This window comes from Musca autumnalis, unplaced genomic scaffold, assembly GCF_047663935.1.
Source record: "Musca autumnalis isolate F117 unplaced genomic scaffold, ASM4766393v1 scaffold_3, whole genome shotgun sequence".
In the NCBI taxonomy this organism is placed as follows: domain Eukaryota; kingdom Metazoa; phylum Arthropoda; class Insecta; order Diptera; family Muscidae; genus Musca; species Musca autumnalis.
This window is the reverse complement of record NW_027411866.1, coordinates 176,953,421-176,980,817: the sequence shown is the minus strand read 5'-3', so window position 1 is coordinate 176,980,817 and position 27,397 is coordinate 176,953,421. Positions and strand designations below refer to the sequence as shown.

The window sequence follows — 27,397 nt, the reverse complement described above, 5'->3', positions numbered from 1 at the left end:
GTTCCCGCAGAGCTTGGAACGCAATTACAAATGGTCAAATACATACATATGTATGTATATCGCAAAGTATGATATTCAAAATTGGAAAGAAACAAGTAAGAAAGTATCAGTCAGTTCTACCCTCAGACGTTGGCCAAAAACAAAAAAGAAGCAAACACAAGTTTAAACAACGAGTTTAAAACAAGTTTGGAAAAGATTGTTGAAAAATTTGAGTGTTATCCTTCATACTAGCAGTTTAAGTATGTGCCGGCAGGGTGTCATGAGCTTTTGGGTCATTATCTCAAGAAGTATGTACTTACTCCGGAAAAATTGTACCGTTGTAATAGGAATCGTGAAAACAACCTTCTGCAACCTTCTGTGTGGGAGGAAATAATAAGATGGGCAAAGTTTGGACCAATCAGAAACTCCCTGCAAGAGCTATCTTCAGGATTTGGCATTTTAGATGGTGCCGTCAGGGTTTCTTGGAGGTTTTAGGCCATTACCTCAGGAAGTATGGACTTGCCCCCCGAAAAAAGTTTACCTTGCTAAGGACAATCTGCTGAAAAAAATTCAAAACCATCCAAGAAAAGCTCCTAAACTTCATTTATTCCGAATTTTGTGTGGTAGGTACACGAAGGATAGACTGATATGCCCCATATTCAAACGCAATCTATATCCGGAAGGAGTAATATGATATGCAAAGTTTGAACCAAATCGATTGCGCCCTTCGGTAGTTATCGTTCACACCATTTTACAGAAAAATGTCGAACTTTTGTGGGGGAGGTACCAGAAGGAGTGGACTGATATGGGTCAACTTCGAACTTAAACTAAGTTTGGGGAAGGTATTACGAAGTTCAAAATTTGGTTCAGTTGATCCGTTCTAGAGTTATCGCGCGCACCAGCCAGACAGACGGACAGGGCTAAATCGACTCCAAATTGTCTGAAAGAACTTCGTCCAAACACTCTTGGGGTCTAAAACTATTATATCGACGAAGCACATTTAGTCTAAAGGCTGAGGGTATAAAAAGCAAGAAACAGGAGGTACTGAAGATTTTTTGATCGAATTATGGAGAAATATTCTGTATCGGGCGACATATTATTTGTAATATTGATACAATTACCGCAGTTGTCCGTGTTACCAGAGTCATTGCATCTAATTCAGAGATGAACAAGAAGAGTGCGCCCCTCTAATTTAATTTAGGATTCTGCATACAAATGCACTCTCCGTGTTCACCTATGATTTTATTCCGAACTTTCGAATTCGGGAGATCACTCTAAACAGAGAAGTCAGAAAGAAAAGCAAACGAAGACAGTTACTTTTATCAAGTATCGGAGTTATTGGATCCCTCGAAATAGGTTAATAGATTAAAACGCAAATTTAAATGAGTGCTAATAAGCCAAAATTCCACCTTCCACCCATCCACTCCCCAAACCAAAAAAAAAACCAGTAGGAAAAGACCAAAGTCGGGCGGGGCCGACTATATAATACCCTACACCAGAAGTTTTTTAATAACCCAAAACAAACATTAAAGTAAATTTTTTTAACTCATTAAACTCCAAATGGCAAATTGGAGCCATATTTGGGGAAAATCGTTAAAATACCTAAAATCGTGAGGTACCGTTATATGGGGGCTACAAAAAAACATGGACCTATCTTAACAAGTTTAAGTGGCGAAATTTCGTGGCCACTGGGAACCACATATGTAAAATTTCAGCTAGTTCAAGCAAAAAATGTGGCTAAGATCCCTAAAATACCTTAAATCGGGAGGTATCGTTATATAGGGACTATACCGAACCGTGGACCTATCTTGACAATTTTTAGTGGAGCAATTTCGCGGCCATTGAGAACCTCAAATGTAAAATTTCATCTAGTTTGGGCAAAAAATGTGGCTAAGATCCATAAAATACCTTAAATCGGGAGGCATCGTTATATGGGGACTATACCGAACCGTGGACCTATCTTGACAATTTTTAGTGGAGCAATTTCGCGGCCATTGGGAACCTCAAATGTAAAATTTCAGCTTGTTTGGGCAACAAATGCGGCTAAGATCCTTAAAATACCTTAAATCGGGAGGTACCGTTATATGGGGGCTATACCAAAACTTGGACCAATATAGCCCATCTTCGAACTTGATCTTCCGACGGCTAAAAAAATGGTATTCCCCAATTTTCAGCGAAATCGGTCAACAAATGCGACCTCTATGTTGCGAACGGACGGACGGTCGGGCATGCATAAATCGACTCAGAAAGTGATTCTATGTATATCCCTAGAAGGAACTATGGGTCTATCTCCTTTTGTATGTTACATACATATAATGCACTAACACATAATACCCCTTACCACATAGTGGTGTAGGGTATAATTACGTTCATTACATTTTGGTAATTACATTATTGGGGGTTATCACGAACGGCAATTCCCCGTGAATTTTGTCACTTTCTCCCTTAAGTTGCAACGGGGGAAAAAACTCAGAGGAAATTTCATTCATGATAATCCCCCATGGTACAATCATTACATGGTAGGACACAGCAAACAGCTGATTACAATTTTTTTCTATTGGTTTGCTTATTCTGTCAAATCAGTATACACAACTTGTATATGTATTTGTATTGTTTTGAAAACTATGACAAAATATTTTATACTTATTAAAATTCAGTCGAAATGAAAAATTGTTATTACAACATTTATGGAACTGAAATTCATGAACATTATGATGAAACAAACTTTTGAACATATACGGAAGCTGACTCTGTAAAGAAAACTTGGCCTCCCATTCATTTTTCGCGTTTTTAGTTATTGGTCCAAAATATCAAATAAACAGTACAACCTGTTGCATATTCAGTTATGGTAATTCTGACAGAATAAGCAAATACACCCAGGCCTTGTTTTTCATAATTTGTTCGAACCTGACCTACCTTCTAGATTATTGTACCATGATAATCCCCTATATGTTTTTTACATATGTATATACACATATACACATTAGTAATGACCCAGCTAACATTTTTTTCTGAATTTCTGAAAAAATATCCGATTCTGATGCCGAATTCGGTACAAAAGTTGTATGGACGTGGTCACCGAATTCGGAAAGAATTTTCTAAGGAAATTCTTAAAAAATATTAGAGTTTCGCAACGAATTCCGTCCGTATTCGGAAGTAAATTCTTGGAAAATTCGGAGAAAAATTCGGACCGAATTCTGTCAGAAAATTCTGGAAAATTCGATGAAAAATTTAAATTTTCTTAAGAAAATCCGTCCGAATTCGGAAAGAGATTCTGGAAAAATTCGAAGAAAAGTTCAGATTTTCTGAAAAAATCGGAAACAATTAGAAATCGGAACGAATTCGGAATGACGATGCTTAAGATTCTTTAGAAAATGTGCAGAGATTCTTAAAATAAACTTATAGAAAATCGGTCAAATTTCTTGGAAAATATTAGAGAAATCGGCCACAATTCTAAAAAAATATTCAGAAAATCTCAGAAAAAATCTGATATCAGAGCCCTCGGAAAAAATTGTTAGCTGGGGAAGCACTAAAATTGTCCATCACAATAATAAATTATCCCATGATAAGAAGAAAACCATCGATTATGAAACGAATAGGGGCGTTACTACTACTTTGTTTCAACTGTGCGACGCAAAATGTGTTATTTTTTTTAAATATATCTTAGTCCTGATTTACTGTTGCCCAATTGTCAGTTTATGACACAGAGATTTGAGGAAAATAGAAACAGTACGCTCTTTCTTCGGCAAACTGACAATTATCGAAAGTACAATTGTCAAATGTGCATCTACGTCAAAGATCGTCCTAAATGGTTCAAAACAAAGAAACATTTGCAATTAAACTCGACAACGAGATAGCAATAATCCTTATATAAGCAAATGATGTTAGTTACTACGCTTATAACTCAAGAACCGCTGAACTGATTTTGACAATTCGCACCAATTCGGAATGGTCTCATAGCAGAAAAGGATAAACCCTAAAAAATTGCGAAAATCTGCGAAAATTTTGCAAAAAAAAATATTTTTAAGAAAGTCAATGTTTCCACACATTTTTCTCGAGCTTTGCGTTCGGAGTCAGTTTTCATTTTATTCAAACAATTATTTGTGGAAATTAATTGCGAAAAATAGTTTATAAGACGCGAGTTTAGAGGTATTTTTGGTATTTTTGGAAAATATAATAGGAAGAACGCTGGCAGAATATAAGGGATGTTTTCAAATGACATCGAAGTTAATATTATTGAAGAATGCGGATTTAACCTTACATTAACTGGCCGTTGTGTTGCCATCAACTCCACATACCCACGGCCAAATTCACCATCGAGTTGGATCTTTGTTACCACATTGTTATCTTCATCAACTCAATAACTTGCAATATTCACATCATTACATCGAGTTCGTGACTAATCAAGGGATCCATAAGACAGGTAATGACTGCATAAACATGCCATGAATGACCTGCGTAATAAAAAGGATCGTTGAAGGTATGTCGATTCTATGATCGGATGTTTTTGAGAAAACCGTCCCATGTACTCCACTTTCCATAGCGTTCGATTAGATCAAAGCTTGCCTGAATTTATCTTCAATGTGGTATTTTAAACAAAAAAGAAGTAAGTTCGGCTGGGCCGAATTGTTTATACCCTCCACAAGAATCGTATTTAACTAAAATAGAACCATTAGTTTCCGTTCGCTTTTGAAAGTACTAAACTCGACGGCTTATTCCCAGGAAACGTGGAATATGCTAACTGCTAATATTCTTTTAAACCAAATCTAATACGAATAAGAGATTTATATTTTCTACCCATTCTGAATTCGAAATACTATGTAACAGTAATTCCACTTGGACGATGCAGATACAACCTTTAAAATACATAAAAACTGGAAGTTCCTAAATATGGGGTATATACCAAACTAGAACCTATATTGATCTTTTTCTGTGTCCAGGTCTTCTGTCCATTGGGAATCCGAAATACCAAATTACAAAGACTACAATGGAAACATATTTTAAAAACTTCACTTCGTTGTACCTTCCAATCTGAAAACCCGCTATACCAAATTACAGCAATTTCGGTCGGGAGGAAAATATGGACCTATGTATATAATTTTTGCGGAGGAGTTTTTTAACCACTAGCCACCTTAAATGGCAAATTAGATCAGGATGTTTTTTTATGTTTGGGCTATACTGAAATGGGGACTTATGCCAAAAAATGTTCATGGAGTTTTCTTACCACTGGAAACTTTAAATGTGAAATTAAAGCCAATACTGTTAGAAAATTTGGCTAAAACTTAAAACACCGTTTCCGTTATGCGGAGGCTATACGAAAATATGGACCCATTTTCAATACCAATTGTCTCAGGATTACTACAAATGACTACATAAAGTTTAATTCATTGTGAGTTCAATCTTGATTTCAGAAGACAGACGGACGGACATAGTTGAATCGAATTAGAATTGTATGCTGATCAATACTATATGTACACATGTAAATATATAGTTAATGGAAAAAAGTGGTGTTGCAATGAATGAATGAATGGAATGAAAAATTTAATATACCCCACATCTTATGTTGAAGGGTATTAAAATTGTGTGTTGCCAAGAGTTTCAAAAACTCAACAAAAATTATGTACATTTTCTATGAGGGATATATTAAAACGTAAACTACATATACCTACAAATCTCGGTATGAATTAATAGCTCCAAAGAAGACTTAGTACAAAATGTCAGCCATTTCAGTGAGAAAAAATATGTAAACCTGCAAAACACCTAAAAATCGGGAAGTACCGTTCTTTGGGGGCTATATCAAAACATGGATCGATATAGCCCATTTTCAATACCAAACATCCTAGGAGTAATGTAAACTTCAGTACCAAATTATAAAGCTCTATCTTAAATATTGCGAGCTGTATCTAGATCAGCAGACAGACGAACATGTTTATATCAACTAAGAATTTTATGCTGATAAAGAATATGTACTTTATACGGTCTCCGAAGAATAGTTCGGTGTGTTATTCTATTTCAAATTCGTCTCGCAATAGCCATGACATAAATGAATAGCAAAGCAAATAATCAACTTCAATGTACCTTAAATGACTGCGAGACGAAGTTCGCCGGGTCCACTAGTACAACATATCGACGCCTCCAAACAATAGTATATATTTTATATTATATTATATATATTTTATATTATATTATATATTATATTTAACGTCCTTTAACTTAAATTCTGTCAAATTTTGGTAATGATCGGACAATCCAAACAGAAGTTATAAACAAATATTTACTTAGCATAGTACTGAAGGTCAAAGAAATTTCCAAACTTCTAGAGCTTGTCCTGCAAAACTCGCTTTTCAGAATTAGCATACTATTATTTGGAGGTGTCGAACGTCCTTTAACTTAAATTCTGTCTAATTTTGGTAATGATCGGTCAATCCGAACAGAAGTTATAAACAAATATTGACTTAGCATAGTACTGAAGTTAAAAAAAATTTCCAAACTTTGAGAGCTTCTCCTGCAAAACTCACTTTTTAGACTAAGCATACTATTATTTGGAGGTGTCGATATATGTAATTAACTAGCTGATGAATTAATTTTCTGTAGCTGGTCTTTAAACGCTAACAAATAACCCGCTATGATTCGGATCATGGTGTGTACCCGGTCCCTACGTATGGGGACGGTCGCCCTCTCGGTCGGAAGGGGTGGGTGTGAGTGGCGTTGGGAACGTTCGTAAAAACAAGTAAAAAAGTATGAGTCGGCTTTGGCGACAGAGATATACCCTCAGCCTGTGTGGATTGAGGTACTTTTTTTCGCAAAAACACTTATGTATGTATTTAGGGGGTTCTCAAAATGTTGGGTGTAAGGGCCGACAAAAATATGGATAGGATTAAAGCTAAAAAATTTGCGGGGATATCGATAGAAAGGGGTTTTTAACATGCCAAAGGATCCTCGAACAGACCATTAAGCACACAAAAATGTTGAACATTTGTGTGGGTGATATCCCAAGGATTGAACAGATAGGGACCAAATTTGAAGATAAAATAAGTTTCGACAATATTTAGAGATCCAAAGTTTGGACCAAATCGATTGCTACGTCTATGAGATATCACTCGTACCATTTTAGCAAATATTTTCGAACTTTTTCTAATATTCGAATTTTTTCTAATATTCGATGAAATATTACGATATCCAAAGTGTGGACGAACCCAGTATTCGTTTCGACCTCTACAGCCACTACATTTGGTACTATAGGGGGTTTTTTTACAACTTTCGGGCTGTTTTCTCAAGAAGTATGGACTTACCCCTGAAAAAATGTCACCGTCGCAATTAAGGCAGAGAATGCAAGTTGCAGTTCTGAAAGTGAATTTATCCAAAATTTTGTGTGGGAGGTACCCGAAGGAGTGGACAAATATAGTCCATATTCGAACTTGATCTATATCAGGTAGATATATTAGGATGTGTAAAGTATGGACCAAGCATTACACATGGTGTCAAAGGAATTTTTTGCACCTTCAGGTTAATTTCTCAGGAAGTATGGACTTGCCCCATATGAAACTTGTACCGTCGTATGTGGGACAGAGAATACAAGTTGTTACAACAAAAATCAAAGCGTTTCGAGAGCAGGCTCTAAACTGAACTTATACGAAATTTTGTGTGGGTGGTACCCGAAGGGGTGGACAGATTAAGTCCATATTTGAACCTTAAGTCCATATTTGAACCTGGTAGACATTTTACGAATTGCAAAGAATGTATTCAAGAATTATCATGTGAACAAATTTCCCGAACTTTTGTGGGGGAGGTACCGGAAGGAGTGGACCGATATGACCCATCTTCGAACTTAAACTAAGTTTGGACAAAATATCACGAAAGCCAAATTTTGGACCAAATCGGCTCATCCGTTCGAGAGTTATAGTGCGCACCAGCCAGACAGACAGACGGACGGACATTGCTAAATCGACTCCAAATTGTCTAAAACACATTTCGTCCAAACATACTTGGCGTCTGAAACCGTTATTTCGATGAGACACATTTTGTCCGTAAGAAAGTGTATATACCCTAGCATAAATGCTGAGGGTATAAAAAACATATAATAGAAATGCCGTTATAGAAATGTATGAATATTACACATTCATGCATTTAATTTACATAACTATGAGTTAATTAACAATGTTAATATTCGACTGTGATACACACTATTTTTAGTGCTCCGACTGTAGTTTTCTTCTGCAAAATTTCTCCCCAAAAATTCCCCAGATTTTATTGAATTTCCCCAAAAAAACTCCAAACATTTTTAACAAATAATTACAAAAAAAATAAAAAGTAGTTTTATTTTACTATTGAAATTCACTTCATGCATTTTATTTTACATACGTGACTTAAAAATTTGAAAACGTCAACAAAAAGTTTGTACTAAATAATACTTCATTCAAATTTTTACACTGAAATTCAATTAAATTGGTTTCACATTCATAAAGTACTTATTCTAATACTTTTAATAGAGTTCATAATTGTTAGTTCATTATGTCCTTTAGTTGGCGTAGTTAAATCCACCGTGTTATGTATAGTGTATTTCAGTCACCATGCTATAGGCTTTGTTATATATGTAAAAATCAAAAATAAATAATAGAAAGAACTCTTTCTACACATGCATTATTTGTAATTTCTTGAAATGGAGTTGACGCTGCTGCATCCTTATATAAAAAAAATATTACACCAAAATGTGTTTAAATTACACCCATGGAGGTTTTTGTGTTGTCAACTGTTTCTAAAAAGGTTCTTATAGAACTAAAATTGGGTTTACCCAATGAATTGCAGCAACTATTGGGGGAAATTTGCATTTGTATTAACAAGCGTTTAAGATATTCGGCACGGGTCTTTTTAACATTAATAATTGTTGACTCATCCAAGTATTCAATTTTTTTCAAAAGTAAAGCCTGGATCCATGGCTTTCAGTGGTCAAATATTTTGTGGTTACGTGATGACTGGCAAAAATGAACGGCCACACTATCAAGCAACTGATTATTTAAGCAAAACTGTGTGTAGCCCGCTTTATCGTGACAGTTTCAAAATTCGAGTGCAATTTATTATAAGCTGTTCCCGGGCCCATTTTATCGCTTTGAAAGTTTAGATTAAGCATATTTATCTCTTTTTTAACTAGAGCCATGAATGTTAAATAAAGTTTAATTTCATCATTGCTTCTCATTCTCATTTGGCAGTTAAGTCCCATTCAGCAGTTGAAATTATGAATTGTATGAAATTGTATTTCAATTCAACCCATTGTTCTAGTTCACCATCAAATGCCGAACCGCATGATAACACTTCAAAGCTGTTATAAATTATACCAACTGTGACCATTTACTATCCCAGCAAAATTTGAAGGAAGGGTTCCATGCGGTGACGTGATTTCATGGCATCTTTTGCATTGGATCAAACGAAGTCGTGAAAGATCCGATCTTTTCATCAGCACTTGAACTCATTCATTCGATCCAATAGAGATGAATTTTGTGTTTTTATTTATACACATTTTTCTAAATATATAAGATTAGTTATTTAAAATAGGCTTGATCTTGTCGGAGACTCGAAATCACAATCAACGTTGTTAAAACTCTCGTCGTAATGATAATGTCGTTGCAAAGGGTTGATGAAAATGACATGCCAAAGCATTGGTGGAAATGACATGCCAAAGCATTGGTGAAAATGACATGTCAAAGCATTGGTATAAATGACATGCTATGGATCCAAAAATGAATACCATCTTTTGGAGTCGGCGCTCATATAAAATTCATCGATGAAGATGATAAAAAGATGACATGCCAGATCACTTGCACCCATGATTGAATGGCATCTTTGGCATCGAACATTTTGCGGGGTATATAACGCATGTTATTTGTGCGTTACGCGTGCGCTACTATTAAAAAAGTTGAGATAATCTGAAATAGTTGCCCAAAAAAAGAATTTCCCCAGGCATTCTAATGATGTCTAATATCTCAAATGCGCACAATAAAATATATTAAAAGTTATGTTTAGAAAATCTCTTTATTTTTCGTTTAAGTGTGTAATTCTTTCATCATTTGCATAAAATTACTTTGAATTGGAATAGTCTTAGAAAACAGACCATGAATCGTTTTTTTTTCTAAAATACAGTAACCAAAATCGTAGTAGGCTTGTCGGCTTCACAGATATAGAATGCCTCTTGGGTACAAATCCAATCATTCATTTCATATGTGGAATTTTTGTACCACAAGTGAACACAATCTTCACCTTCACCTTTGTTACTGCCATTGTCTGGTTGCGCCGATGACCAGGCAGCATATTTCATTGGTTCACCAGTTCTGTAATAATAAAATTCTCCTTCAGAATGCAAATCAGATCCTGATATCCAAAACCATCTATCCGTGGGATAATTTGTTTTTAGGTGCTCTGAAAGTTCATTGAATTCTTGTTGATTGTCAAAAGAAGCCAAGTAGCCGCCCATACCTCGGCAAATCACATTTGCTTTGAACCAGTTCACCTTTGTAAAAAGTAGCGAATAAAAATTACTAATTTCACTGTAAACATTCTAATGTCAAGGATACATACCTTGCTTTCGCCAATGTGATATAGTTTTTGGCCCAGTCTGGTAAATGGCGATACTTCCAAGTTATCGGGATAATCTGACACAATAAAAAGAAAATCATACTTATTTTTTGATTGATCCGAGCAAATAGCGGTGTCTTACTCTCTAATACGGTAGTTGATATTTTTGGTGTCCGTGATGCAGTCCCAAAATGGCAGGCCATGAAACACAAGAGGCAAAACATTAAAGTTCTATTGCAGCTCATTTTTGTTTGTATCTTATCTCGTCGAATACTACGGCACAACTGAATCTTTCAATCAATCAAACCTCGTCAAGTGGGTAATATGAGAATAAGGTGTGTGAATAGGGATCCGATGCGTGGAAAGAAAACACTTCTTTCCCAGTTGAATGTTATACATTGACTGTTTATTAAAAGTAAAATTATTCTTAAGAACTAAATAGTAAAATATTACTTAACCTACTTAACTAGTGTGTAGAAAAGAGAAAGTGAGAGTGCACATATGTGTACGAACGCATCTGCCATACAATCTTATGGAGAGGTCGTAAAATACACTTATCTTACATGCGCAAACATGTAGCAAGCAACCACATGGTTATTAGACTGCTCATAGATTGCAGTAGGCGTCCAGAAAACTGAATGAAAAATTATTTTTTGTGTTGTAAGCCAGGACGTTTTTCTCGAATTTGTACATTTAATTGATACAAAGGGCTGCAATAGTACTCTGAATTTATTGTTTTACCCTTTTGCAGATAGTCAATCAATAAAATACCTTTGAAGTCCCAAAAAACCGTTGCCATAACCTTACCAGCCGATTGAATTGTTTTTGCCTTCTTTGGGGCACTTCCTCCAGCTTCAGTCCATTGTTTGGATTGTTCTTTTGTCTCTGGAGTATAGTGGTGTATCCATGTCTCATCAACAGTTATGAAACGACGCTTAAAATCAATTTTATTTCGCTTAAAACTATCCAAACAAGCTTGAGAAATGTTCATTCTTATGCTTTTTTGATCGACTGTTAACAAATGCGGCACCCATCTTGCAGAAAGCTTTTTCATCGGTTTGAGATGCCCATGATATTAGCAATTTCACGCACTTTTATTCGTCGATCATTTAATACCATATCATGCACTTTGGCTACAATTTCTGTTTGTGTTGCTGTTTTTGGACGTCCACTACGTGGTTCATCTTCAATACTTGTACGACCACGTTTAAATTCAGCAACCAATTTTTTACTGTTGCATATGAAGGAGCACTTTCACCTAACACATTCACCATATCATTATGAATTGTTTGTACCGATAAACCTTTTTTATGTAAATATTTAATGACAGCACGCATTTCTAATTTTTCCATTGTAAAAAAATTGCGGATGCGTCTTTTTTGAACACCTGTTTCTTTTTTATGTAAATATTTAATGACATCACGCATTTCTAATTTTTCCATTGTAAAAAAATTGCGGATGCGTCTTTTTTGAACACCTGTTTCTATATGAAGGAGTTGCCAGATCGAAACAAAATTTAACATGTGTTCATAACAGAGATGGAAGTTTCCAAAACACTTAAGCTTTGGGGAGTTTTGTTTACAAGTTTTTGCAAGGAAAATTTTTCTTGTAAGAACTTGCAAGTTTGATCAACTGATTTAAATTCGAATGTTTTGTGGCGGACTTCTTGGCAAAAACATAAACAAACGTTTGGTTATTAAAATAAATAGAAATAAAAAAGGGAAAATTACACTGTGCAACACTGGAAATGCAAACAACTTCTAATGGATATTTTCTGAATGTACATATTGAGACTACAAAAACCTTAATTGGGTTTTGTGTTCTTAGATCGGGTTTAGGTTTTATGGCCTAATCTAAACCTACCTAATATGAGCCTTTTTTCCAGTGATCGGACCGTTATTTCCGAAGCGAATAAGAATTTTGCTTTGCAGTCTTCACCAATATTGTAGCCCTAGTATGTAGAACTTATGTGTCAAACAGATGAACTAGGAAAAGCTGCATCTAGCGCAACAAACTTGTTAAAATATAGAAAAGTTTACATAATTTCTGAAATTCTGGTCAGTAACAACTAAACTGTTGGGAGTTCAAACAAGTAACCATTCTACAAATTTTCCAAATAATGTGACCATCAATTCTTCAGAACATTCTGAAACTCTAAAATGGTTATTTCACGTTGTTTAAGCGGCATTTCAAAACATACCTTTTACAAAATTTATTTCAAACAATGTTCACACAGGCTGTTTATTCTCATGTTGGGTATTTCAATGAATTATTGAAATATTTATCAAATTGTTGTTGAAAAATTTGCTGCAAACAAGGCGATAGAGGCATTTTACAACAATATAATGTTCTGAAGAGTTGTGTATTACATTCCAGAGAATATTTTCCCAAAAGGTAACATTAAGAAGAATTTCACATTTTTGGAGATACGCTGCGAAATATACACAAATTATACAATTTTTAGATATATTATAAAATTTGAGGCAATAAATGCAGTTTTTCGAGTTCACTATTCCTCCAAATATTTTCTTCTTGCTCTTATCTACAAGTTTGCTGCAGATGCCAAAACAAGGTTCGTATTGGTTTCGGAGATACAGCCCCGATTTGTTTTAAAAATTCGATCTTTAACCATGTTTAGATGAGGCCATAAAAACCGAAACCTATCTAAAACAAGTAAGAATGGCGTTAAATTCGGCCGGGCCGAACTTGTTATACCCTCCACCACAAGTTGTATTGAAGTAAAATGGAATAATTAGTTTCCTTTCGTGTATGAAAAAGACTTAATACTAAATTTCAGCAATTTCGGTAAAACAATGTGAGGCACCATTCTATGGGGGCTATTTCAAAACGTCGATCTATACCGACAAATTTCTGACGGAAAGTTTTTAGGCTCAAAGAAGACTAAATACCAAATTTCCTATATTTTTGTAAGAGAATGTGGCTAAAACTTAAAAAATACCGAAAATCAAGAAGTACGCTTCTATGGGGATTTAGGAACACGTGGACCTATACTGATAATACTCTTCTGGAATATTTTATAACTCTTGGAAGACGAAATAACGAATTTTAGCCATTTCGGTTGGATATTGACGTCACAATCTTCAGTATTACGAAAATCGGGAGGTACCGTTCTATGGGGGCTATATCGAAAAGTGGACCTATACCAACGAATTTTAGTCAGAAATGGGGCAATATGAAAGCGTAGACCTGTACAGACATATTTCTGGCGAACAGTTTTATATCACATTGAAGACTAAATACCAAATTTCAGCCATTTTGGTGTAATATTGAAGACACAACCTTCAAAATACGAAAAATCGGGTGGTACCTTTCCATGGGGGCTATATGAAGGCGTGGACCTATACCGACAAAATTCTGGGGGAAAATTTTATACCCCTAAAGAAGACTATGTACCAAATTTCAGCCATTTTGGTAGGATTATGAAGCCAAAACCTTCAAAATACCGAAAATCGGAAGGTACCGTTCTATGGGGGCTATATGAAGGTGTGGACCGATACCGACAAAATTCTGGGGGAAAGTTTTATACCCCGAAAGAAGACTACGTACCAAATTTCAGCCATTTTGGTAGGATAATGAAGCTAAAACATTAAAAATACCGAAAATCGGGAGGTACCGTTCTATGGGGGCTATATGAAGGTGTGGACCGATACCGACAAAATTCCGGGGGAAAGTTTTATACCCCTAAAGAAGACTACGTACCAAATTTCAACCATTTTGGTAGGATAATGAAGCTAAAACCTTAAAAATACCGAAAATCGGGAGGTACCGTTCTATGGGGGCTATATCAAAACGTGGACCGATATATCCCATTTTCAATACCAACCATCCTGCAAGTAATAAAAACTTCTGTACCAAATTTTGACTCTCTATCTGTAAAATTGCGAGCTGTATCTTGATTTCAACAGACAGACAGACGGACGGACGGACGGACATGGTCAAATCGACATAGAATTTTATGCTGATCAATAATATATATACTTTATAGGGTCTCCGACGAATATTTCGATGTGTTACAAACGGAATGACAAATTTAATTATACCCTCCATATGGTGGAGGGTATAAAAACAAAACCCAAACATGGTTTTTGCCTACTGGTCCTGTACTTTCATAAAATTCTGGACAGAAGTTGTTTGCACGCGGTTAGCTTAAAAATGTTGCACAGTGTTATTAAATAAATTATGGAAAACGATAATGTAAATAAAATAACTTATTTTGTAGTTTGTGGTGACTACTTTTTATACCCTCCACCATAGGATGGGGGTATATTAAGTTTGTCACTACGTTTGTAACTACTCGAAATAATCATTGTAGACCCCACAAAGTATATATATTCTTGATCAGCGTGCAATTCTACATCGATATAGCCATGTCCGTCCATCTGTCCGTCTGTGGAAATCACTCTAGCGTCCGAACGGATTGACGTAGTTTGATGAAATTTTGGGAAAATATGTTATATTTACGTAGGACTTTTGGTATTGAAAGCGGGCTATGTAGGTCCACGCTTTCGTATAGCCCCCATACAAAATGACGCGTGACGCGTCGTCGTTTTAAGGAATTTTTAAGATATTTGGCCCATTTTACTACCGAATTGGTTGTAATTTGGTACTTTGTGTCTCCAGAGGCCAAAAAATATTCCTACCAAAGTTGGGTTATATAGGTCCACGTTTTGGTATAGCCCCCATATAAGGCCCCATATAAAGTACGCGTCATTTTAATATATTTTGAATGTATTAGACCCATTTGACCACAGAATTGGTTGTAATTTGGTATTTTGTGTCTTCAGAGGCCAGAAAACATTCCTACCAAAGTTGGGTTATATAGGTCCACGTTTTGGTATAGTCCCCACATAAGACCCCTTATAAAGTACGCGTCATTTTAATATATTTTGAATGTATTAGACCCATTTGACCAAAGAATCGGTTGTAACTTTGTATTTTGTGTTTCCAGAGGCTAAGAAACATTTCTACCATAAAATGTTTATATAGGTCCACGTGTTGATATAGCCCCCATAATACAATATCTCCCGATTTTCGATATTTTGAACGTTTTAGCCTCATTATCACACCGAGATGGCTGAAATTTGGTATTTAGTCTTCTTTAGGCGTATAAAACTTTCCCCCAGAAATTTGTAGGTATAGGTCCACGCCATCATATAGCCCCCATAGAACGGTACCTTCCGAATTTCGGTATTTTGAAAATTGTGGCCACATTAATCCACCGAAATGGGTGAAACTTGTGGTGGAGGGTATAAAAAGTTCGGCCCGGCCGAACTTAACGCTTTTCTTACTTGTTTATTTTATTATTTATTTATTTAATCTCTTCCGCCAACTTCTTCTTCTTCTTCAAATCGCCTGACTTCTTGCAAGTTTTTGCAAATTGCTGTTCGATAACAATCTGCAAATTTTTAGCTTCGAGGGAGTAAAATTGGTGGAGAGACGTTACTGAGAAATTGCTGAGTACTTGCAAGTACTTTTCACTTGCGAAGTTATCGTACAGACCTAATATTTTGGTCCATTTAAATTGTATAGTTATTTATCACAAGGGCCCGTCCTATAGTTAAAAGTATGACAAAATAAGACGTTCTTCATATTTACAGTTTTATATTTAGAACACTTGTCCAACAATTACATGGAGGGTATAAACACACCTCCGCCATAAGTTAGAGGTTTATCATTTCATTTGTAACTCATCAGCGTAAAAGTCTTAATTGGAGGTAGCCATGCCCGTCCGTAACGAATTGAGCTAGAGCGCTGAAATTTTGTACACACTTGTCTTTGGTCTGAACTTAGATTAAAAAATTCGCCATCAAAGGGAAGCTAATTATTCCATATTGACCTTGCATATATGTATCATGTTCGGCCAGGTCGAAGTTAAACCTCTTTTACTTGTTAATGAAATTAAAAAATGCCACACGGCTATAATAAAATAGGTATTGTATTTCAGAAGCAGTTAGAATCAATTAATTTTACATTTATTATACCCTCAGCCTTTAGGCTAACTTGGAGGTTATATACCCTTTGAGAAGATTTAAATTTGCCTCATTTAAATAATTTTTTAGACCTAAAGTATGTTTGGACGAAATCTGTTTCAGATAATTTGGTGTCATGTCCGTCCTTCTGTCTGTCTGTCTTGCTGGCTGGAGCGCATGATAACTCTCTAAAGGATTAACCGATTTGGCCCAACATTTTGTTCTAAGATGGTCTATATCGGCCCAATCCTCCCACCACAAATGTTCAACATTTTATGCTAAAATGGTGCGCACGATATCGGATCAACCGATTTGGTCCATATTTTTTCTCGTAATGTTTCATCTAGATATAGGTCAGATTCACACAAAAATGTTAAAATTGTTCGCACAAGTGCAGTTTAAAGACATATCTCAGGTCTTAAAATTTATTTGAAGCAGGTTGTCCTCGCGCCTCCTATTACAACGGTACAATTTTTTTCGGGTGCCCTACCTAAAAGCCCTACAGTCACGAAGTAAAATCACTAACAAGTAAAAAAGTGTCAGTCGCTTTGCCGACAAATGTATACCCTCAGCCAATGTGAATTGAAACTTTCATCTACAGACAGAGAGAATGTATTTAGCGTCTCTTCAGAATTTTGTGGCCCTTTTTCAACATTTGAACTTGCCGACAAAAATGTGAATTAGAAATTAAGTGGACTAAGACACAAATGTTAAACTTTTGTGGGGGAGGTACCCTTAGGGAGGACCGATATGGGCCATTCTAGAAGTTAAGCTTAATTTTGACAAAATATTAGGAGATCCAAAGTTTGGACCAAATTGGTTGCACCATTCAAGTGATATCGTCCTAACATTTTAGTGACATTTTTTTAAATATTGGGGAGAAGTATTGGAAGTTGGGGACCGGTATTGTCCCATGAAACTAAGTTTGGATAAAATATGACGAAGATCATATGTTGCACCAAATCGGTAGAACAGTTCGAGAGCCACATGTGGTGACATAAGGCTTTTTACACCTTTCGGGATGTTTTCCCAAGAAATATGGACCTGCTCCTGAAAAAACGTTTACCGTCGTAATGGAGGAGCGAATATAAATCGTTTCAACAAAAATTAAAGTGATTAGAGAGCAGGTCTTAAAGTGAACTTATCCGAAATTTTGTGTGGGAGGTACAAAAAGGAGTGCACAAATATAGTCCATATTCGAACTTGGTCTATATCTGGTAGATATATTAGAATGTGCAGAGTATGGATTACATCAGTCACTCCCTTCAAGAGTTATCGTGCGCATATTTTTTCCGAAGATTTTTGAATTTTTGTGAGGGAGGTACCTGAAGAAGTGGACCGACATGGTTTATCTTCGAACTTAAACTATGTTTGGACAAAATATTACGAAGGCCAAATTTTGGACCGAATTGGCAGATCCGTTCGAGATTTATCGTGCGCTCCAACCACTACACACGGTGTCATAGAGGTTTTTTTGCACCTTTCAGGCTATTTTCTCAGGAAGTATGGACTTGCCCCTTATGAAACTTGTACCGTCGTATGGGGGACAGCGAATACAAGTTGCTACAACAAAAATCAAAGCGATTCGAGAGCAGGTCCTAAACTGAACTTTTCCGAAATTTTGTGTGGGAGGTACCCGAAGGAGTGGACCGATTGAGTCCATATTTAAACTTCATCTAAGTCTGGTTGAACTTTCACGATGTACAAAGTGTGGGCCAAATCAGTTACTCCCTTCAAGAGTTATCGTGCGCACAAATTTTCCGAACATTTTCGAACTTTTGTGGGGGAGGTACCGGAAGGAGTGGAGCGATATAGCCCATCTTCGAACTTAAACTAAGTTTGGGCAAAATATTACGAAAGCCAAAATTTGAACCGAATCGGTTCGTCCGTTCGAGAGTTATCGTGTGCTCCAGCCAGACAGACAGACAGACGGACGGACATTGCTCAATCGACTCCAAATTGTCTGAAACACATTTCGTCCAAACATACTTGGGGTCTAAAACCATTATTTCGATGAGGCACATTTTGCCCGTATGAAAGTGTATATACCCTCGTTAGCATAAATGCTGAGGGTATAATGAGCACTTACGAACTGATTATCCTATTTGGCTGAATTTTTGCACATAGAGTACCTCCCTCACAAATTTTCACAAATTTCGTTTTTGTGTAGTTTATGGGCTTTTTGGACTTTTCAAATCTCCCTAGAAATCATATATATTCCATTTTGCTAGGGGAAACAATACTTCCCGAGATATGAACCCCGATTTAGGACAACTCTGTTATACATCTCCCGCACACGAAAGTTTTTAGTAGTACTTGTGACAGTGCTATAAATGTATTCTGCGTAGACTGTGTTGATTAAGTCTGTCAGCTATTAATTTTAAAAAACAAGGGATCTGTTCTTAGCACATTTAGGTTAATTTAGGTATTTAGATATATGGCGAAAAACAAAAATCCTTTGCAATTCCATATGAAAAAAATTAAAAAATTTTTTTGCGAGCGCATCTACAATTTTTTGCATAGAGGTTAAGAAAAAAATTCTGGTTTCAAGTCTGTTCGCGTTCACAAAATTGGACGATGCGCGCAAAAGTTACAGCGGTTTTTATTCTCATATAAAGAACAAATATCTAAAAATATTTTATTTGTTGTTATGAGAAACTGTATGCATAAATCGTTAACAGCATCCCATATCTATTCGTAGATGTTTAAATAGTTTTAAAATTAATTATTATTTTCGCGGAAAATCAACAAATAATACAAAAAATTTGAAGTAAATCCAAATTATCCTGTCCCAGAGTCCGTACAAACCCTCAAAAAATAAATTAAAAAATATATGCGAATCTAGACAATGCGTAGAGAAATATGATACCAAATTTATAGAGATTGGGTACATAAACTGCATACTATAGCAACAACAAAAGAGAAAAACTTATTGTTGGAAAATATTGTTGAAAATATATTTTTTGGTTTGATTCGAAAAATTAAAAAAAAATATTTGGGAGTTCTTCAACTGTTTCGCTAAAATCCCATACAATAATTAATGTGTACTGCTAAAACTTCATCAAGAAATGTGGTATACCATCGTGAAAGCTTATTTGCTTACAGTGATAACTTATAAGGATAGGAAATTAAGAGTAATATTGAAATTACAATCATTCAAAAATGTGGAAATTAAAAAGCCTATTATTCGCGAATTAGTTAAAATCAGTTGATGCACATCCGTTTTTGGATACAGCGAATCAATTTCTTTCAATACCTATGCATATTTCGATGTTTCACTCAGCGGTCAAAGTGTGCCGCCAGTTGCATCACACAATGCAAAAACCCTTAAAGTGGCTAAAAATCGTGCAATTTCCATACGATTTTGATGCGCATCCGGTTTCAATAGCACCCATCAAAAATACGTCTATATACACATACTAGCAAAGTGCCCGCTACTTCGTATGCGTTATGGTGATGGTTATGGTAATGGTGAAAACATTTTGTGTACTAATACGTTCGATTTCGTCACGTTCGATTTTCGTCACGCCTACACATCAAGAGCAATCCACATTTTTTGAGATATTTTAATTGAGGTTCTCAGCGCAAATACGGCCTAACCCAACAACCGTCATCCTCATTTCCAGCTCTATCTGTTCCCCCAAAACCAATTATAGAACTACTTAGTACTTTACATGTAAATACATATGTAAATACGGACCTTCTCCTATTATTTCAAATTTCCCTTTACACAATAACAAATTGTACCAAATCCTGTGCCATTTACAACTTTTCGTATATTTATGGCACATATTTCTTAAATCGGACGTCATAAGCAAATGCTAACAGTAATCTTAATTCCAAATCTCACGAATCCAGATCTATCCGTTCATCCAATACAAAATTGTACCATACATGGAACCATTTCGTACCCCTAAGTGTACCTAATTCTAGATTTTAGGATTCGAGCGCCACATTTTAGGATTTCACCCAAATCCTAATTGTACAAAATGTAGTACTTTTTGTAAGCATAAGTACGCATTTCCAAAACTAAGTACGCATTTCCAAAACTAACCCCAACAGTAATATTAACTCCAAAATTCAAGATTCCAGCTCTAACCGTTCGCTCAAATCCAAGTTGTACCAAATTTAGTACCGTTTAGTACTTTTCGTACATATAAGTACGAATTTCCAAAACTTCCTCAATCCTACACCCCAACAGTAATCTTAATTCCAAACTTCAAGATTCCAGCTCCAGCCGTTCGCTCAAATCCAAATTGAACCAAATTTAGTACTTTTCGTACTCATAAGTACGAATTTCAAAAACTACTTCTCAATTCTACACTCCAACAGTAATCTTAATTCCAAATTCTTTGATTTCAACTCTATCCGTTCGCTCAAATCCAAATTGTACCAAATTTAGTACTATTTAGTACTTTTCCTACCCATAACTAAAAATTTCCAAAATTTTATCAATCCTACAATTCAACAGGTATTTTAATTCCAAACTTGAGGATGGCAGCTACATCAGATCTCCGAAATCCAAATTGTACCAAATTTAGTACCATTTAGTACTTTTCGTACCCATAAGTACAAATTTTCAAAACTACCTCAGTGCAATGTTCAAACAATAAGCTTAATTCCGAATTTCAGAATTCCAGATACATCCGACAACTCAAATCCAAATTTGGTACCATTTAGTACTATTCGTATCCAAAGTACGAATTTCCAAACCTACCTCTATCAACACTCCAACAGCAATTTTAATTCCGAATTTCACGATTCCAAATGTATCCCATCATTGAAATCTAAATTGTACCAATTTTAGTACTATTTAGTACTTTTCCTACCCATAACTAAAAATTTCCAAAACTTTATCTATCCTACACTCCAATAGTACTCCTTATTCCAAATCTCGGAATTTCAGCTATATCCGTTCACCCAAATCCAAATTGTACCAAATTTGGTACTATTTAGTACTATTCGTACCCAAGAGTACGAATATCCACAACTATCTCAATCCTACACGCCAAGAGTAATCTTAATTCCACATTTCAGAATTACAGCTGCATCAGATCACCGTAATCCAAATTGTACCAAATTTAGTACTTTTTGTTCCCATAGTTCCGAATTTCCAAACCTACCTCTATCCAACACTCCAAAAGTAATCTTAATTTCGAATTTCAGGATTCCAAATGTATCGGATCACCCAAATCCAAATTGTACAAAATTTGGTACCATTTAGTACTTTTCGTTGCCATAAGTACGAATTTCCAAAAGTATCCAAATCCCACACTCCAATATTAATCTTAATTCCAAATTTCACTATGCCAGCTCTATCCGATCACTTAACTACTCATATGTACGAATTTCGAAAACTGCCTCCATATCTCAAACCTACGCTCCAACAGTAGTAGTAATTCCAAATTTCAGAATTCCAACTTTATCGGTTCGCCCAAATTCAATTTGTACCAAATTTAGTACCATTTAGTACTATTCGTACACATGAGTACACAATTTCAAAACCACCTCCTTATATGAACTCATCTTTTAAACCTTGATTTTCATTCCAAATTTCAAGATTTTAGCTCTATCCTTTCACGTAATACCAAATAGTACTAAATTTAGTAACTTTTAGTACTTTTCGTACACTTATAGTTCGAATTTCCAAAAACCATTTGGTACACCTTTCTAACTCTCCATCAGTGAACCTCATTCCAAATTTCAGGATTCTAGCTCTTCGCGTTTGCCTAATACAAAGTGTACCATATTTAGTACCGTCTAGTACTTTTAGTACAGTTCTAGTTCGAATTTTTCCAAAAATCCAGCCTTATCTGACACCTTCAGACCAAGCGTGACCCTCACCCAAAATTTCAAGATTCTAGCTTTAGTCGTTTAGTCTGGGCGTTGATTATCAGTCAGTCAGTCAGAGAGTCATCATTACTGAACTCTTTTATAATATAATCAAATGATGTTAGTTACTACGCTTATAGCTGAACTGATTTTGACAACTCGCACCAATTCGGAATGGTCTCATAGCAGAAAAGGATAAACCCTAAAAAATTGCGAAAATTTGTGAAAAATTTGCAAAAAATATTTTTAAGAAAGTCAATGTTTCCACACATTTTTCTCAAGCTTTGCGTTCGGAGTCAGTTTTCATTTTATTCAAACAATTCTTTGTGGAAATTAATTGCGAAAAATAGTTTATAAGACGCGAGTTTAGATATTACCATTCTCAGCGTGGTATTTTTGGAAAACATAATAGGAAGAACGCTGGCAGAATATAAGGGATGTTTTCAAATGACATCGAAGTTAATATTATTGAAGAATGCGGATTTAACCTTAAATTAACTGGCCGTTGTGTTGCCATCGTTGTGTTGTCTTCATCAACTCAATAACTTGCAATATTCACATCAGCTTTGTTCCTTTACTTTTTTAATGGTTAGGGTGGTAAAAGAGAAAAGTGTCAAAATTGCCCAAAATTGCTCTCTCATGAACATTTTTACCAGAAAAGTAAAGGAACGGAAAAATTTTAGATCTGGCAGCAATGTCAAAAAGAGACATAAGTTGTGTCTTTTTACTTTTTCAGTAATAATTATTCAGTAACTTCTTTTCAGAGAGTAAGAGAGATTTTACTCTTTGATACGAAAATAGAGAAAAAGTAAAAAGACAGCATTTAGTAAACTTTAGCAAGATAACAGTTGATAACCAAAACAAAAACATTGGCGCCAATGCATGAAAGAAAAAATAACTCCAAAGCAATGAAAAAGTTCTTCAATTTTAAGCAAAATAAATAAAAAATAGTTAATATATTAATAAAATAATCAATAAATAAACCTGAGTCGTAATATTTGTAGTATTTTTCCACAAAAAATAAGATAAACATTGAGCAGCTGACCATTCCCAGATGATTAAAAAACAGCTGATCGAACTTGCTAAAGGTTGCTGGGAAAAATTCTTTCAGCAACTTTTAGCAATTTCTCAGCAAACAACTGTCAAACTTGTTCTCTCACTTCGCTCTCTTTTACTGAACTTTTGTGTAATAAGACAGCATTTAGTAACATTTCGTAATAATTATTACAAATTATCACGTAAAAAGACACACCTATAAAAAAATCAAATTTCGTCTTTTATTTCACAGTTTTTAATTTAATTTTGTCAGCGTTCGACTTTTTCTTCTGTTTTTCGTCCAGTTTCGTCAAACAAAAGTCGAAAAATCAGTTCTGCCATTTTTTACCTGCAGAAATTTTGCTGGTAGCCTGTGGTAGAAGAGAAAGCCATTTTCGCTCTCTCTCCACTCTCACTCTCTTAAAAATTGCTTCCAGTTTTGCCACTTTTCGGGGTTAAGGAACGCTTTGCAGGCTAAAAATGGTAACAAATGGTAGAAATGGTAACCTCAGGTAAGTAAAGGGACACAGCTATCATTGTATCGAGTTCGTGACTAATCAAGGGATCCATAATTAATATGAACAACGAGATGCGAAACCGAGGTTGTTACGAAGACAGGTAATGACTGCATAAACATGCCATTAATGACCTGCGTAATAAAAAGGATCGTTGAAGGTATGTCGATTCTATGATCGGATGATTTTGAGAAAACCGTCTCACGTACACCACTTTCCATAGCGTTCGATTAGATCAAAACTTGCCTGAAATTATCTCCTCCACCAAGAATTGTATTTAAGTAAAATAAAACCATTAGTTTCCGTTCGCTTTTGAAAGTACTAAACTCGACGGCTTATTCCTAGGAAACGTGGAATATGCTAACTGCTAATCAGCCCAATCATGAATATCAACTCACCGTGAGTTGCTTCACTTTCTCCTTTAAGTTGCATCGACAGAAAGACAAAACTCACGGGGAGTTTACATTCATGATCGGGCTGAATATTCGTTTAAACCAGATCTAATACGAATGAGAGATTTATATTTTCTACCCATTCTAAATTCGAAATACCATGTTACAGTAATTCCACTTGGACGATGCAGATACAACCTTTAAAATACATAAAAACTGGAAGTTCCTAAATATGGGGTATATACTAAACTAGAACCTATATTGATCTTTTTCTGCGTCCAGGTCTTCTGCCCATTGGGAATCCGAAATACCAAATTACAAGGACTACAATGGAAACATATTTTAAAAACTTCACTTCGTTGTACCTGCCAATCTGATAACCCGCTATACCAAATTACAGCAATTTCGGTCGGGAGGAAAATATGGGCCTGTGTATATAATTTTTGCGGAGGAGTTTTTTAACCACTAGGCACTTTAAATGGCAAATTAGATCAGGATGTTTTTTTATGTTTGGGCTATACTGAAATGGGGACTTATGCCAAAAAATGTTCATGGAGTTTTCTTACCACTGGGAACTTTAAATGTGAAATTAAAGCCAATACTGTTAGAAAATTTGGCTAAAACTTAAAACACCGTTTCCGTTATGCGGAGGCTATACGAAAATATGGACCCATTTTCAATACCAATTGTCTCAGGATTACTACAAATGACTACATAAAGTTTAATTCATTGTGAGTTCTATCTTGATTTCAGAAGACGGACGGACGGACATAGTTAAATCGAATTAGAATTGTATGCTGATCAAAAATATATGTACACATGTACATATATAGTTAATGGAAAAAAGTGGTGTTGCAATGAATGAATGAACGGAATGAAAAATTAAATATACCACACATCTTATGTTGAAGGGTACTAAAATTATGTTTGCCAAGAGTTTCAAAAACTCAACAAAAATTATGTACATTTTCTATGAGGGATATATTAAAACGTAAACTACATATACCTACAATTCTCGGTATGAATTAATAGCTCCAAAGAAGACTTAGACAAAATGCCAGCCATTTTAGTGAGGAAATATATGTAAACCTGCAAAACACCTAAAAATCGGGAAGTACCGTTCTTTGGGGCCTATATCAAAACATGGATCGATATAGCCCATTTTCAATATCAAACATCCTAGGAGTAATGTAAACTTCAGTACCAAATTATAAAGCTCTATCTTAAATATTGCGAGCTGTATCTAAATCAGCAGACAGACGAACATGTTTATATCACCAAAGAATTTTATGCTGATAAAGAATATGTATATACTTTATACGGTTTCCAAAGAATAGTTCGATGTGTTATTCTATTTCAAATTCGTCTCGCAATAGCCATGACAAAAATGAATAGCAAGGCAAATAATCAACTTCAATGTACCTTAAATGACTGCGAGACGAAGTTCGCCGGGTCCACTAGTACAATATACAATATGTAGTTAACTAGCTGATGAATTAATTTTCGGTAGCTTGTCTTCAAGCGCTAACAAATAACCCGCTATGATTCGGATCATGGTGTGTACGCGGTCCCTACGTATGGGGACGGTCGCCCTCTCGGTCGGAAGTGGTGGGTGTGAGTGGCGTTGCGAACGTTCGTAAAAACAAGTAAAAAAGTATCAGTCGGCTTTGCCGACAGAGGTATACCTTCAGCCTGCTTGAATTGAGGTACTTTTTTCGCAAAAACACTTATGTATTTAGGGGGTTCTTAAAATGTTGGGCGTAAGGGCCGACAAAAATATGGATAAGATTAAAGCTAAAAAATTTGCGGGGATATCGATAGATAGGGTTTTTTTCAACATACTAAAGGATCCTCGAACAGACCATTAAGCACACAAAAATGTTGAACATTTGTGTGGGTGATATCACAAGGATTGAACAGATAGGGACCAAATTTGAAGATAAAATAAGTTTCGACAATATTTAGAGATCCAAAGTTTGGACCAAATCGGTTGCTACGTCTATGAGATATCGCTCGTACCATTTTAGCGAATATTTTCGAACTTTTTCTAATATTCGATTTTTTTCTAATATTCGAAGAAATATTACGATATCCAAAGTGTGGTCGAACCCAGTATTCGGTTCGACCTCTACAGCCACTACATTTGGTACCATAGGGGTTTTTTACAACTTTCGCGTTGTCTCCTCAAGAAGTATGGACTTACCCCTGATAAAATTTCACTGCCGCAATTGAGGCAGCGAATGCTTGTTCCAGTTCTGAAAGTGAATTTATCCAAAATTTTGTGTGGGAGGTACCCGAAGGTGTGGACAAATATAGTCCATATTCGAACTTGATCTATATCAGGCAGATATACATATTAGGATGTGTAAAGTATGGACCAAATAGGTCAGTCCCATCAGAAGTTATCGTGCGCACAATTTTCGAACATTTTTGAAATTTTGTGGGGGGGGTACCTGAAGGAGTAGACCGATATGGCTTATCTTCGAACCTAAACTTAGTTTAGACAAAATATTACGAAGGCCAAATTTTGGAACGACTCGACAGATTCGTTCGAGAGTTATATTGCGATCCAAGCATTACACACGGTGTCAAAGGGATTTTTTGCACCTTCAGGTTATTTTCTCAGGAAGTATGGACTTGCCCCATATGAAACTTGTACCGTCGTATGTGGGACAGAGAATACAAGTTGTTACAACAAAAATCAAAGCGTTTCGAGAGCAGGCCCTAAACTGAACTTATACGAAATTTTGTGTGGGTGGTACCCGAAGGGGTGGACCGATTAAGTCCATATTTGAACCTTATCTAAGTCTGGTAGACATTTTACGAATTGCAAAGTATGTATTCAAGAATTATCGTGTGAACAAATTTCCCGAACTTTTGTGGGGGAGGTACCGGAAGGAGTGGACCGGTAGGACCCATCTTCGAACTGAAACTAAGTTTGGACAAAATATTACGAAAGCCAAATTTTGGACCAAATCGGCTCATCCGTTCGAGAGTTATCGTGCGCACCAGCCAGCCAGACCGACAGGCGGATGGACATTGCTAAATCGACTCCAAACTGTCTAAAACACATTTCGTCCAAACATAC

General features: G+C 35.7%; 1 protein-coding gene across 1 annotated transcript; it reads right to left on the bottom strand.

Annotated features, from left to right (window-relative positions):
- Positions 1 to 10,102: 10,102 nt before the first annotated feature.
- LOC141398369 (C-type lectin 37Db-like) lies at positions 10,103 to 10,922 on the bottom strand. Its single transcript, XM_073975655.1, has 3 exons — positions 10,688 to 10,922; positions 10,549 to 10,622; positions 10,103 to 10,480 (listed from the first exon to the last, which is right to left on the bottom strand). Exons 1-3 carry the CDS (start codon positions 10,788 to 10,790, stop codon positions 10,103 to 10,105), a joined length of 555 nt encoding a protein of 184 aa, XP_073831756.1. The 5' UTR covers positions 10,791 to 10,922.
- Positions 10,923 to 27,397: the final 16,475 nt, after the last annotated feature.